A 12,737-nucleotide genomic window follows, 5' to 3' on the forward strand; every position below is an offset into this window, starting at 1 on the left:
TTGGCCATTGAGAAATTCATCATGCACGGGCTTGACAGTTCTGCTTGGCCCTTGTTCGACTCGGTGGAGGAGTGGTGGGCAAGCACCTCTGCCGAGGGCACGCCGAACCGTCAAGCCAAGGCCTCCCTCATCATGCTCGTCTCATGGATAATTTGAAACGAGCGTAATGCAAGAGTGTTTAAGCATAAGAGTGCTCCACCGCCAATCTTGCTCTCCTCCATCTCTACCGAGGCTAACCTTTAGGTCGTCGCCGGTGAAAAGAAGCTAGGGTCTTTTATTTCATGCGAGTAATCCGCATGCCGTGTTTTTGGGTGTCTTGTAACAAACTTTTTTCTATTTTAATTAATGAATGAGACAAAACTTTTACCTTGATTTTAAAAGAAAGAGAAGGAAAGAAAAGGAAGTCCAGCGTCGGACTCAAAGGAAGAGCTGTTGCGGAAATGGAAAGAGCCGGAAGGGTGAGCCGTGGTCGTTCTAGTCGAGTCGGGCCGCCCGCCGCCACGCCATCTTCTCCTTCCCGTTAATTAAAACCATCAAGCATAAAACCCTCGCTCGCCTAGCGCGGCCACCTGCCCCCCCTCTCCCCTTCCCCTCTGCCGCGCCTGCGCGCGAAGCGAAGCCTCTCGCTTCGATCCTTTGCTTCCCCGCGACTCTTGCCATGGCGGCCGATGGCTCCGAGCGCCACACGGCGCAGGTGGTGGGCGCTGAGGGGGAGATGGACGGCCCCGCGCTGGAGCGGTTCGCGGCGGCGGCGGGGCTCGTGCAGCGCGGCCTCTCCTACGCCGTCGTCTCCATCTTTGGGCCCCAGGGCAGCGGTGAGCCCACATCCTCTGCCGTGCGGAAATATTCAGCTCCTTGTGTTGGGATTTGTGAGGGGAGGATGCAACTGTCTCTTTGGGGTTCACGGCGATGAGAAAATGGAGAGCGATAAATTAAACAGGTTTCCGTTTACGCAGTTATTAATCCGTATGCTCGTTTCCGTAGTGCGCATCCTATCCTCTAGCGGTGCGGTCGGTTGAGTTCCCTCTAGCGTGATGTGAACTTGTCGTGCGGTGGCGATTTTGTTTAGGTGCTAGTTCATTTCGGAAGCCGTTCCTGATGCCTACTTTGTTCACCGGGCAGGGAAAAGCACCCTGCTCAACCATCTCTTCGGGACAAGCTTCACCGAGATGGATGCCTTGAAAGGAAGGTAAACGCCATCCACGCCGAGTTTCCTTTTTCTTCAAAAATTGTTCGATTTGGTGATTGTGATGTTAAATGCTGCTTTTATGTCTTTTCATTGCTGCTGTTGCTGCCAGGAATCAGACCACCAAGGGGATTTGGGTTGCCGAAGCTGTTGGCATCGAGCCGTTCACTCTTGTGATGGATTTGGAGGGGACGGATGGGAGGGAAAGAGGGGAGGTGACTTGTTTTCTACTGTACTTGCAAGCCTGTTCGATGTTTAGATTGTTATGCATGCAATTGGGCTTTCATGCTATACTTTCATTTTATAGTTTGGATGGCTTGTATATTCCTCAACCTTTAGCATTCATCCAGTCCTCTGCCTCTTAACTGTTTGTTGACTAATGTCCACAAAAGTAGTACGCGTCACTTATTTCCTTTGTACCACCTGAGTGCTTAACATGCCGAGAAGAAAATTGCTGTGATTCACATGCTGCATTAGTCCCCTTATTAACTTTCTACAAGGATCTATAACATTTATGCTCTTGTTTCCAGTACGAAATGGAGGTTCTTAGCACTCAGTGGTGTGCTATAAATGCTATTTTGCCACTATAGTACGTCTAGTTGCCATTTTGCAGCCTAAATCCAGGCAACTGATTTGAGCACATACTTAGAAATGCAACCAACTAATACACTCTCGCAAGTTCTCTGTCCCTTCACCTATGACAGTTTGAGCTAGAATTTCAGGCATCCACTTTTTTTCTCCGTAAAAGAGGGAGCGGCTCCGGCCTCTGCATTGTGCAATGCAAGTCAGCCATCTTTTTTTTTCTCGAGCACCCAGACGTCTTTATTAAAAGTGTTTATTACGAAGTATCAAGTTCGACAAAATGAAACCGTCAACTTAAAGGATACATATCGTCACTTCTGACCATACATTTGATATTTCTTTTGTTGAAATGAGGAGCTTCACCTTTTATTTCCGTTTTTTCACTGGTTGGTATTGTTAATTCTTAGTATTAAGTTACATTCCAGCGACGATTATTAACTGGTGCCTTGTGTTACTCGTGCAGGATGATACAGCCTTTGAGAAGCAGAGTGCCCTTTTCGCTCTTGCAGTTTCTGATATTGTAATGATAAATTTGTGAGTTGCTGATGTCATTGAGTAATCTTTAGTTGGTGAATTATAACTGAATTACTGCAATGAGTAGAGAGCAATTTTGCTCAACCTTTTCATGTGGATTGCTAATTGTAAATGTGCACTCTGCAGGTGGTGTCATGACATAGGCCGAGAACATGCGGCTAACAGGCCTCTTTTGAAAACTATATTTGAGGTAACTCGGTTGCAATCAGACATGAAGTACTTATTTTGACTACATATGTGTGTTAGTTTCTTATGAGTTATTTTTCTCTATTTGAGGTTTTGATGCGTTTATTCAGCCCTCGGAAAACGACGCTACTGCTTGTGATCCGTGATAAAACAAAGGTTAGTACAGTTCTAGAGACCGAGACACACAATTTTGTTCCTCTACTACCGAGTCAGAGATGCATAACTTCTAGTATTTTAGACAACGGAAGAAAATCTCTCTCCCGGCCTCTACATGCACATAGCCATGCTTATATAGAAATAAAACTCGACCAAGAGGAACTAGCACCTGTGGCATTTTTATTTAGGAAAACAACTGTGAGGCACCGCATGGAGGCCAAGTCTTGAACCCACGTGTGCGTAGCAAGCGCATAAGCTGCTAGCCAACTGAGTGGCACTCAATTCTCGTGCATAATTTGTATGATTTCATTATTATTATTTTCTTCTTATTTGCAGACTCCCGTAGAGTATCTTGCCCAGGCTCTAAAGGAGGATATCCACAAGGTTTTCTTATCTTACATTCTGCTCACCTTCCTTTTCTGCTTTGTCATATTGGAATATTCACAATTTTTTTTCTGTTTGTAATAGATATGGGATTCTGTTCCCAAACCAGAAGTCTTCAAGAAAGCTGCGCTAAGCGAATTCTTCAATGTAAGTGCATGACTTTCACTGAAAATGGGACTTGCATATATCAACTGACATATATTTTGTTCAATATAAAGGTGGAGGTCACCGCATTGTCAAGTTATGAAGAGAACGAAGAACTATTTAAGGAGCAGGTATGTTAGAAGCTAACATGCTTATTCTGTCACATGCTGGTTGCAACTATATTTTAGTTTAGACGTCTTGTGTAGAATCAATAACTCAAGCTAGTCTCTCTCTCTTTTTTTTATGGGGAAGACCTTGTACTCTACCGTTTCCTACCTTTTTTACTTACTTGCAGGTTGGGAAACTCAGGCACAAGTTTATTCATTCAATCGATCCTGGTGGTTTAGCAGCTGATAGAAGAGGTGTCATACCTGCTTCAGGTTTCTGTATTAGCGCAATGCATATCTGGAAAGTAATACGAGAAAATAAGGACCTTAACCTTCCCGCTCACAAGGTTAGGTCATTGTATTTTTATTGACAGTGGTCTGAGAAAACTAACACTTCATTGGGTACCTAAGCATGCTTCTAAATCCCTTTTATATCATATATAAATTATATATTTCACTGTTTTTTCTTCCTGCATTTTCTAGATCATGGTTGCTACTGTTCGTTGTGAAGACATTGCGGATGAAAAGCTTAGATGTTTTATGTTGGATGAGGTTACCTTTGCTCTTATGTTATAGTTCTTAATCTTCTCTTTAGCTAGCACCATGGGAATTAATTATTTCGCTCTGCAGGGTTGGTTGGAGCTGGAGGCAGCTGTAACATCCGGTCCAGTACGAAGCTTTGGCATGAAGCTTAGCGACATTATTGATTTTTATCTATTAGAGTGAGTGATTGACTAGTTTTCCCGGCAAGGGTCTTCCTAGAAAGTTATGATAATCACATTGATTACCATGATTCATTATGTTTGTCTTCTCAATTAGCATACCCCTGAACCTGTTAGTTTAATTACGTGCTGTTCATTTGCTTCAGCAGTGTAATGCACATTTTCCTTGCACGCATGTTCGTTCTTTGTTTGTTTGTCCCCATAAGTCTGAGGTTCTATATTGTTTTGATGCACATCATGTACTGCCTATATGGATATTAAACTGTTACCCAACATATTGATCAATTAATGCACGCGGTTCCTTATAATGCCATTTGCGTCGTGTTACCATGCTGCTATGTCTTATGGTAATCAAGCTTTTTGAACCAGTTTTTGCCTTTTCCCCACAACTTTTTTCTGCTTTGGTGACTATTTTTCCACAGCAAATTATAAAATAACCCGAGCACAACACAGTTTAGGAGTAGGAAAACTCGGAAGATATATAATTCATAATGTTTACATCACTTCTTAAAACCGCCATTCATTTGTACTGTACCATGGCATCACTTGATAGAAATCTCAAAAGAAAGGAAACCTTTTCTTACTTTTTACGCTGATGGTTTATTTTTTCGGTTTTTGTTTTATTTTGTCATGTGAGTTAGCTGAATTTATTTGGTTGTTCTGGTACTGCATAGTCGTACAAATGTCTTGGTCTCTGGGGTTGTTTCAATTAGTGTTTATGTGGAAATTGATTAGTTCTTGAAAGCACATAAAGAAAATGATCTTGGCATTTGTTTCATACAGTTCGATCTCTGATCTGACTGCTTTTTCTTGCAGCTATGACATGGAAACCATGTACTTCGACGAAGGTGTGAGAACTGTCAAACGTCAACAGTTACAATCTGAAATTGTAAATGTGAGTAACTCATTTAAACATACTCTGTCACTCTTGACTTACATAAAGTGTAAAGTGGTGTAAAGCGGGGGGGGGGTCCCCCACCTGAATATATAACTGAAGGCTGTAACCATCGTACAGACGGTCACAGAAGGAATTACAAGAACACGAGGGTTCGTGCGGATAGGTATGTAAGGCGGCGGTCTTTTCAGCCGGCATCTTTTGCCGGTGAGACCATAGGGTCAGGTCGTCAATGATAAGCCGTAGGGTGGTCGAGCCATGATAGTCGATCTTGTTGAAGATCATGGTGTTTCGAGAGGCCCAAATCTTCCACAGGTTGATGAGCAGGACGGTCAACCAGATGGAGTGGTCCAGTCTAGGGGCATTCTGCATGCCCACAAGATTGGTGCGGCGAGGTGGAGTGATGCCGACTCTTTGCCAGATTCAGTGGCGTGCGTGCATTGGATGAAGATGTGAAGGGCATCCTTGGAGGCGTGGCTGCACCTTGGGCATACTGGAGATATGCTTGTGGAGGAGGTTGGCCTTGGAGTTTAGTCTGGTCATGGAACAGCATCCATCCTAAGTTACGCGATTGGTAACCTTGGAGGATTATATTGCCCTAGCATGAGTGTCCACATTGTCTTCAGCCATTATAAGCCGAGCGGGTGGAGAATGGAAAGAGTAAGGACATTATAGGTCCTTAAACTATTTCAGGGGTCTCATGTAGTTCCCGGAACTTTGAAATCATCATCAAGATCCTGGAAGTGTGATTAGTGAATCATCCAGGTCCGAAGCGGCCACGTCATCCTTCCACCGTGCTCGCTCACGCTGCTTGTTTGCAGCTTTGGCCCTAGATGATTCACTAATTGCACTTCCAGGACCGTGATGGTGATTTTTAAAGTTCCAGAACCTATGTGAGACCCCCCGAATTAGTTTAGGAACCTCTAATATGCTTTACTCTATATTCAATGTAGGTGAATATATTCTTAAGAATCAGTGCATGGCCAATGACAGTTTACATCATTGGCTGCCAACGTGTGCAGTATCAAGTGTTGTCTTCCAAACATCTGAAACACTCGGTTTTATAATCTTTCTTGGGTCCTATTAAGTTAACTGAAGCGGTTTCCGCATATGTAGGGCAGCTATAATGTTAAATACTGGATCTTGCCAATTCTTAGAAAATGAAGCTGGATTTTTCAATTGTATCTCATGTTGATCACTTGGTCTCATGCATTGCAGCACACGCACCCTGCTTTTGAGACAGTGATAGAACACCTGCATTGCACGGTCCTCAGTAAATTCAAAAACGATCTAGAACAATTATTGAGGAGTGGTGAGAGATTTGCAGCATCAGCTCGTCATTGTGCCCAGTCTTCATCAGTAGAGTTTGAGGCAGGATGGAGAGGTAAACAAACAACTTCCAGCCTCAAGATTTCTTGGGATGCAACTATCTAGCGCTATTTGACCATTGTTTCCGTGTCATGTGCTTTATTCTTCAGTTAGTCGTTTTTTTTACATGATTAGTGATGTTCCTTTTGATGAATTTGGGTGACCTTGTAACCATATGCAGTAATGCAGTATTGTGAATTTTTTGACAGGAACAGTATTGTGAAAATTGATTTCTCACGTTTTGGTACTGCCTTCATGCTTTTGGTTTCATAATACTGAATGAGCTTTCACCACCCTATTGCACTTTGACTGCAATGAGCTTTTGCATGTTGATCTTGTTGTAAGCACTTTTTTCACGCTTGCTCCCAGTGGCAGTGCCAGCATCCAGACGTTGTGATGTCACGAGGACCTGTGTAGTCAATTTTCCTAATTTGTTTGATCAGCAGTGGTGTACGCATACATGAGGTTCTCCTGTTTGCCAAATTCATGTGTAGTCACTAGACTACACAGCTACAACTTGGCTTTGCCACTGCTTGCTCCTGGGATTGTTATCATCTTCATTTGGGAGGCATGTCTTTATCATCTTGTGTGTGTTTTTAAACGGTAGTGGCTTGTCATAAGCTCTAGTTCTCATGCTTGTTATTATGGCTCATTCAGCTGATATTGAAAACACTAGGCTGCATCGTCTCCTTTAATTGAGATATCGGTCCTATTTTGGAGTGCTCGTACAAGTAGGGTTCACTTCGGACTTGCGCTTCTATTATCGTGGTCATTGCTTGGATGTTGCAAGCTCCTTTGATGTATGGTCTGTGCTTTCATGCATGTTTGTGGTCCCTGCTTGTACTTGCTTAGGTTCTAGTGTTCTGTCTTGGTCGCTGGTTGCCGGCGGGCGTGCCAGGGTTCCTTAGGTCGTTTATTGTTTGTTTTGGTTGCCATGGGCCATGCGATCTTTGGCGCTGTACTTCTATTTCTATCTAATGAATACATGCAGCTCTCCTGCATGGTTTGAATCTCAATATTTTTGACTAGATAAACTATGTATTTTGGTTTTTACTTTGTTGTTCCCATGCAGATGCAGTAGTTAAACATGCAGACTGGGATGCTACAAATAGCAGGAACAAACTGCAGCAGAGTATGGAAGTTCATACAGCATGTTTGAGGATTGCAAAATTGGATGAACTAAAAGCTACTTATAAGGTTATTTTCCTACTCAGTACAGACTCTGAAATCTTGAGACTCCAGCCCCCCCCCCCCCCCCCCCCCCTCTGAAATATACAGAAAGTTTTTCTTACCATGATGTCAGTTTTTAAAACGTTACATCTTCATGCTTTGCCCTTCATTATTGAACATTGCAGAAGAAGCTCTTGGATGCACTTTCTGGACCTGTACAATCAATCCTGGAAACTGGCGAGCGAGACTCTTGGGCATCTATTAGGAGATTATATAGGCGTGAGACCGAACATATTATATTGACATTTTCAGATTCCCTTTCTGAGTATGAACTAGATCAGACAACTTCTGTTGAAATGGTCTTAGAATTAAGGGAACATGCAAAATGTACAGTAGTAAAGAAAGCTCGAGAAGAAGCTGGAAACATCCTTATTCGTATGAAAGGAAGGTAGGACATGATTCCTTTCTTTGCTGAAGGAGAAACTAGGAAAACGTGGCCTTTATGTTTTAGGATAGCACTGCCATCTTTATATCGTTAACATGTTTGCTACCTGTTTTATTTGATTATCTATAGGTTTTCAACTGTGTTGAGCCATGATAAAGATTTGATGCCAAGGACATGGATGGCAAATGAAGATATACATGCAATCACCCGAGAAGCACGCTTAGCGGTATTTATAGTTTCATACTTGTCATGTTCCAGAATTACCAACACACCATTCTTGGGTGGGTGAAGCAATCATCTGTGATTTGTGTGTACAAAAAGTATCATATGTTTACCATCTTCAATTTTCAGGCGTTAAGGCTTATGTCGGTAATGGCAGCTGTAAGGTTGGATGATAAACCAGATAAAATAGACCGGGCTCTGATGGTTTCTCTTCTAGATGGAGGACCACTTTGCTGGAAGAGGAGCATCGAGTTCACTTCTGATCCACTAGCTTCAACCACATGGCAAGAGGTGCTGCGTCTTATACTTTGCTCTCTATGGTTTACAAGGCATGGAGTGAGAAATAAGTTGGAACATTTTATGTTTGTACAGGTGTCACCACAGGATACACTAATCACACCAGTGCAGTGTAAATCCATCTGGAGGCAATTCAAAGCTGAGACGGAGTATCCTGTTGCACAAGCAATTTTGATGCAGGTCTATTTTCCTGGGTTATTTTTCCCGCACAAAATAAATAAATATTTTCCTGGGTTATTTGCTGCCCAAGTGTTCATCCAATCGATCAGTTCTTTCATAACTGTGATCTATGTTTTCTTGAATGGTGAACATGAGCCCATGAGCATCCCTATAAACAGTAAAATCTAAATAGCAAAAAGAATCAAACTATTCTAAAACTTTATATTAATAAACCTGGTCGGCTGTTCTACTCAAAGTTGAAGGTTCACGAAGAAATGACATCTGTGGTATTCTTAGCAAAGCAAACAAAATTGGACATCCAAATTGCTTCAAACGATGCTTTTTTAGCACCGACTTTTTCTTTTTTCTTTGGCCAGAATACCACGATGTCATTTCCTTTTTGGACACGGCCATGGTTACCAAAAATAATAATCAGATTTACCATTTTTTTTACTGTTCAAAGGGTGAACATGGGCCCATGTTCCAATAAGCCCATGTTCCAATAATCCGTGTTGGAAGTTGGAACCTCTGGGTACTAATCTTGGTAGTCCCATCCTCATTGTTTCCTTTTCACCTTATATGTGGAATTATGTTTATGGTATATCTACCTAAGTATATGTGCTGTATGTGGTGTCCTGATCGAATTCTTCCTATCCAACCCTTTCTGCAGGAAGCACACAGACGTAGTAATAATTCATTACCACCTGCGTGGACCATTCTTGTTCTTGCAATACTTGGATTCAACGAATTTATGTTTCTTCTTAGGTACTTATCTGACTGAAGTAATTCTTTATGTGGTGGAATATCTGAATTATCTTTTAAACATTTAATTCAAGTTGTTTCTAGTTAACATGATATTCTGAGATTTCAGTGTTCAGGGTTGTAACAGGGCCATTTTCTCATGTTGGTGGGCTGACTAACCAGGGCTGTTCTTTTGTTCATGAGCAGGAACCCTGTATATATTCTGGGGCTCTTTCTCGCTTTTGTTCTATCCTATGCTGTATGGTTGCAATACGACATTAGGGCTTATTTCCGTCACGGCACTGTAAGAATCTACACATCTCTTTCCATAGATATTAGATCCATGGATTCCTTTTAATTGCCACAATGGAAGATGCTTCTACTAGGCATTTCTCATCTTTTCTCATTATGCCAGTTAGAATTCCTTGCTTGTATTTCTTCCTGATGCATTTTCACTTCAACCGAAGATTGCCAAACATAATTTCCAATTGTTATCCTGCCATCTGCAGGTGTCTGGACTTATCACTGTTTCGTCAAGTCTCCTCCCCACTATCATGGATATCGTAACGGCGATCATCAACATGAGCCACAGGAAGAAGCACTCCTTGCACCGGTCTCGCCGAGCCCCGCCATACCATGCTCAAAGCTTGAGCAACCAGTCGCAGCAACACGCTGAAGTGCACTATCATGCTTCTCCAGACTCGCCGTCCTCGGTGGACTCAAGCAGTGGAGGTGACTCTTGAAACCGTCAGCACAAACGTCTCATGGAAGGAGCACTTAAATCTCGACGTGATGTGCAGATGAGTAGTACGTATATATGGTAAGATGCGGCGAGCATAAACGACTCAAGGAGCACTTCAATCTGGATGTGATGTGCAGATGAGTAGTACTCCCTCTATTCCAAAATATAGTGCGCCCGCGCTTTCCGAGGTCCAACTTTAACCATAAATTTAACTAACAAGACCAACTGCGGCGGGAGAAAAAATTATATAATTAAAAACTTCTTTCAAATACGAATTCACTGATATAATTTTTGCTCGCGCCGCAATCGGTCTTGGTAGTTAAATTTACGGTCAAAGTTGAAGCACGTGGATAGAGGAAGCACTACATTGTAGAGTGGAGGGAGTAGTACATATCATAGTAGTATATATTAGATCCATGTATTCTTTTTAATTGCCACAATGGAAGTTGCTTAAATATATACCTTTCTCATACACACACGCAACAAAATAGCACAAAAATATGACATAGCAAGAGATTTTTTTCCCTATTCAAAGTTTAACAAGTTTTGTCCCCCAAATCGTTTACACAATTGATCCACTTTTACTATTAGCTTCCTCATGAGGAGTTCTTTAAAACTAGATCTCTTGTTGGTATGTCTGATAAATATTTTTGTGTACTTGCAGATCACTGTCACTTGTCGTATTTAGCCACTTAGTTAACAGATTCAGTTAACTTAGTTGTGAGGTTTCTGAACGTCAATATACAGTATTAAAAGACTTGTTTCATGGTACTTGTGTGGGTTAATGCATTTTCTTGCTTATTGTTAACACTTTAATACTCATTCTGTAGCTCTTCACAACATTCTAAGTTTAAAAATATACAAAATTATTGTATGGTACTTCCTCCGTTTCTTTTTAATCTACATATAGGGTTTGTCTGAAGTCAAACTCTGACCAACTTTATAGAAAAAAAATCAACATTCTCAATACGAAATTAATATCATTAGATGCATCATGAAATTAATTTTTATACTATGTAGCTTTAGTATGATATTTTAAATATAATTTTGGTCAAACTTTATATAGTTTGACTTCAAACAAACCTTATATGCAGAGTAAAAAATGAAGGGGGTCACTATACACAATGTTTGTGGCAATTGTTCTGGTTAATATGACAACTATCGTGACATAATCTAACAATTGATGGCGTCAAAAAAATTAAACATATGAATATGGGATCTTGTTTCGAATAGCTCGCTGAGACAACTCTCTGGCTAAGACAGGTCAATAATAAGATTAATGGCATGAAGACGAATCATTTTGAATTTAGCAATTAGTGCCATGATGTCACCATGAGGTGGAAGATTGCACGCATGCATTTCCTCCCTAAGGGAAAAACACCATTGGGATGCACTTTTGCACACACATGCAATGTAGATTTTTCTTTCTTCTCAATTTATTGACCACTATATGGACACTTAAATTGAAGTGGAAGATAGTCAAATGCCCAAATGGCCCCCCTCTCCCTCAACCTGGCCTACCCACCCACACTCTCGCATCCAACGCCTCTTCACTCGTCGACGTGCCGGACAAGCCGCACTATGTTTGCTCCTGTCAAATTGTGCTACGATGTCGCCTAGGCGTCCGGAACGCCATGGTCTCGACTTCGAGGACCAGATCAATTATGGCCGGCAAACACCAGTTTCTATGCACCTCTTGTGGCTAGTGCACCCTTCTCTACACAACCTTATCCACCACCAAGCTCAATCTAGACTCCACGTGGGTTGCCACTCTACTACCGAATACTTGCAGTGGCCGCACATCTAAGTACTTCGTCGCCCAACTTGACGAACTCAATTTCGGTGCCATAGCCTAGATCCTACTCCAACAAGACTACCTCACATAGAAATTTACTTTTGACTTCTAGCTGAACATATATGTTTTCCTCCGGTATCGTCGGCACCACGCACACTTGCAAAACCCTAGTTGACCTAATCCACACACATGGTGACCTACTGGCTAACTTCAAAGTCACAACATGGCAAAAATTTCAAGTTTAACAATGATCAATAGCCTTTTCATCTTCATTACCATGAAATCCATTAGCTTCAAGGATAGTAATAATTTTAAGTTCAATAAATACACTGATAGAGGCGAAGGTGTCCTAGTGTTTCGATGAGAGGTAGCTACCATTTCCGATGGAACTCGACTTTGACGATTCGACTATGACCGTGCGAAGAAGTCGCACCTTAGCAATCGCTAAACCAACTTCAAGAGGTTACTAACCACGTCGGAACACGATCAACCTGGCCAAGAGAGTCTATTTTCTGCACACAAATGAAGAACAAACAAGAAACTGAGATTACAATCTGGATATTGCGAATATAAAAGGAAAACTTTATTGATCAAGTGGGGTTCTATGACGTCTTGGTCTGATCATTGAACACAAACGAAGGACGGAAGTTGCAGTTATGGTGAACTTTAATCTAAAAAACCCAAGTCTAAAATGACGCCCTAAGGGTTGTATTTATAGGGAGACAGAGGGGAATTTTGTCCATCCTTGGCAAGATGGGACTAAAATTCATTTTCCTATTAATACGGATTCTAAAAACAACATATTAAGTGTATTTTGAAATTACATGGGTTTGGTACAAAAATAAGGTGGCGACACACCTATATCACGTTATGGACGAAATTTATGAAAGGTCATCTTATAT

General features: G+C 41.6%; 1 protein-coding gene across 2 annotated transcripts; it reads left to right on the plus strand.

Moving 5' to 3' along the window:
* The first annotated feature begins 506 nt into the window (after window positions 1-506).
* Window positions 507-10,909, plus strand: LOC123127755 (protein ROOT HAIR DEFECTIVE 3 homolog 2). Of its 2 annotated transcripts, XR_006462775.1 has the most exons (23): window positions 507-815; window positions 1,123-1,189; window positions 1,299-1,401; window positions 2,232-2,302; window positions 2,429-2,492; window positions 2,579-2,644; window positions 2,981-3,028; window positions 3,113-3,175; window positions 3,247-3,303; window positions 3,468-3,626; window positions 3,763-3,831; window positions 3,910-4,001; window positions 4,818-4,896; window positions 6,115-6,280; window positions 7,337-7,461; window positions 7,620-7,882; window positions 8,009-8,105; window positions 8,231-8,392; window positions 8,474-8,578; window positions 9,228-9,322; window positions 9,506-9,602; window positions 9,808-10,118; window positions 10,705-10,909. XR_006462775.1 is itself a non-coding variant. In XM_044547581.1 (22 exons), the coding sequence occupies exons 1-22, from the start codon at window positions 659-661 to the stop codon at window positions 10,039-10,041; spliced, it is 2,439 nt and encodes an 812-aa protein (XP_044403516.1). In that variant the 5' UTR covers window positions 507-658; the 3' UTR covers window positions 10,042-10,514. The 2 variants fall into 2 exon arrangements, 1 of the variants encoding a protein (XP_044403516.1); XM_044547581.1 differs by lacking the exon at window positions 10,705-10,909 and having other exon boundaries at window positions 9,808-10,514.
* The last annotated feature ends 1,828 nt before the right edge of the window (window positions 10,910-12,737 follow it).

The sequence above is a fragment of the Triticum aestivum genome, chromosome 6A, assembly GCF_018294505.1.
Source record: "Triticum aestivum cultivar Chinese Spring chromosome 6A, IWGSC CS RefSeq v2.1, whole genome shotgun sequence".
NCBI lineage: Eukaryota > Viridiplantae > Streptophyta > Magnoliopsida > Poales > Poaceae > Triticum > Triticum aestivum.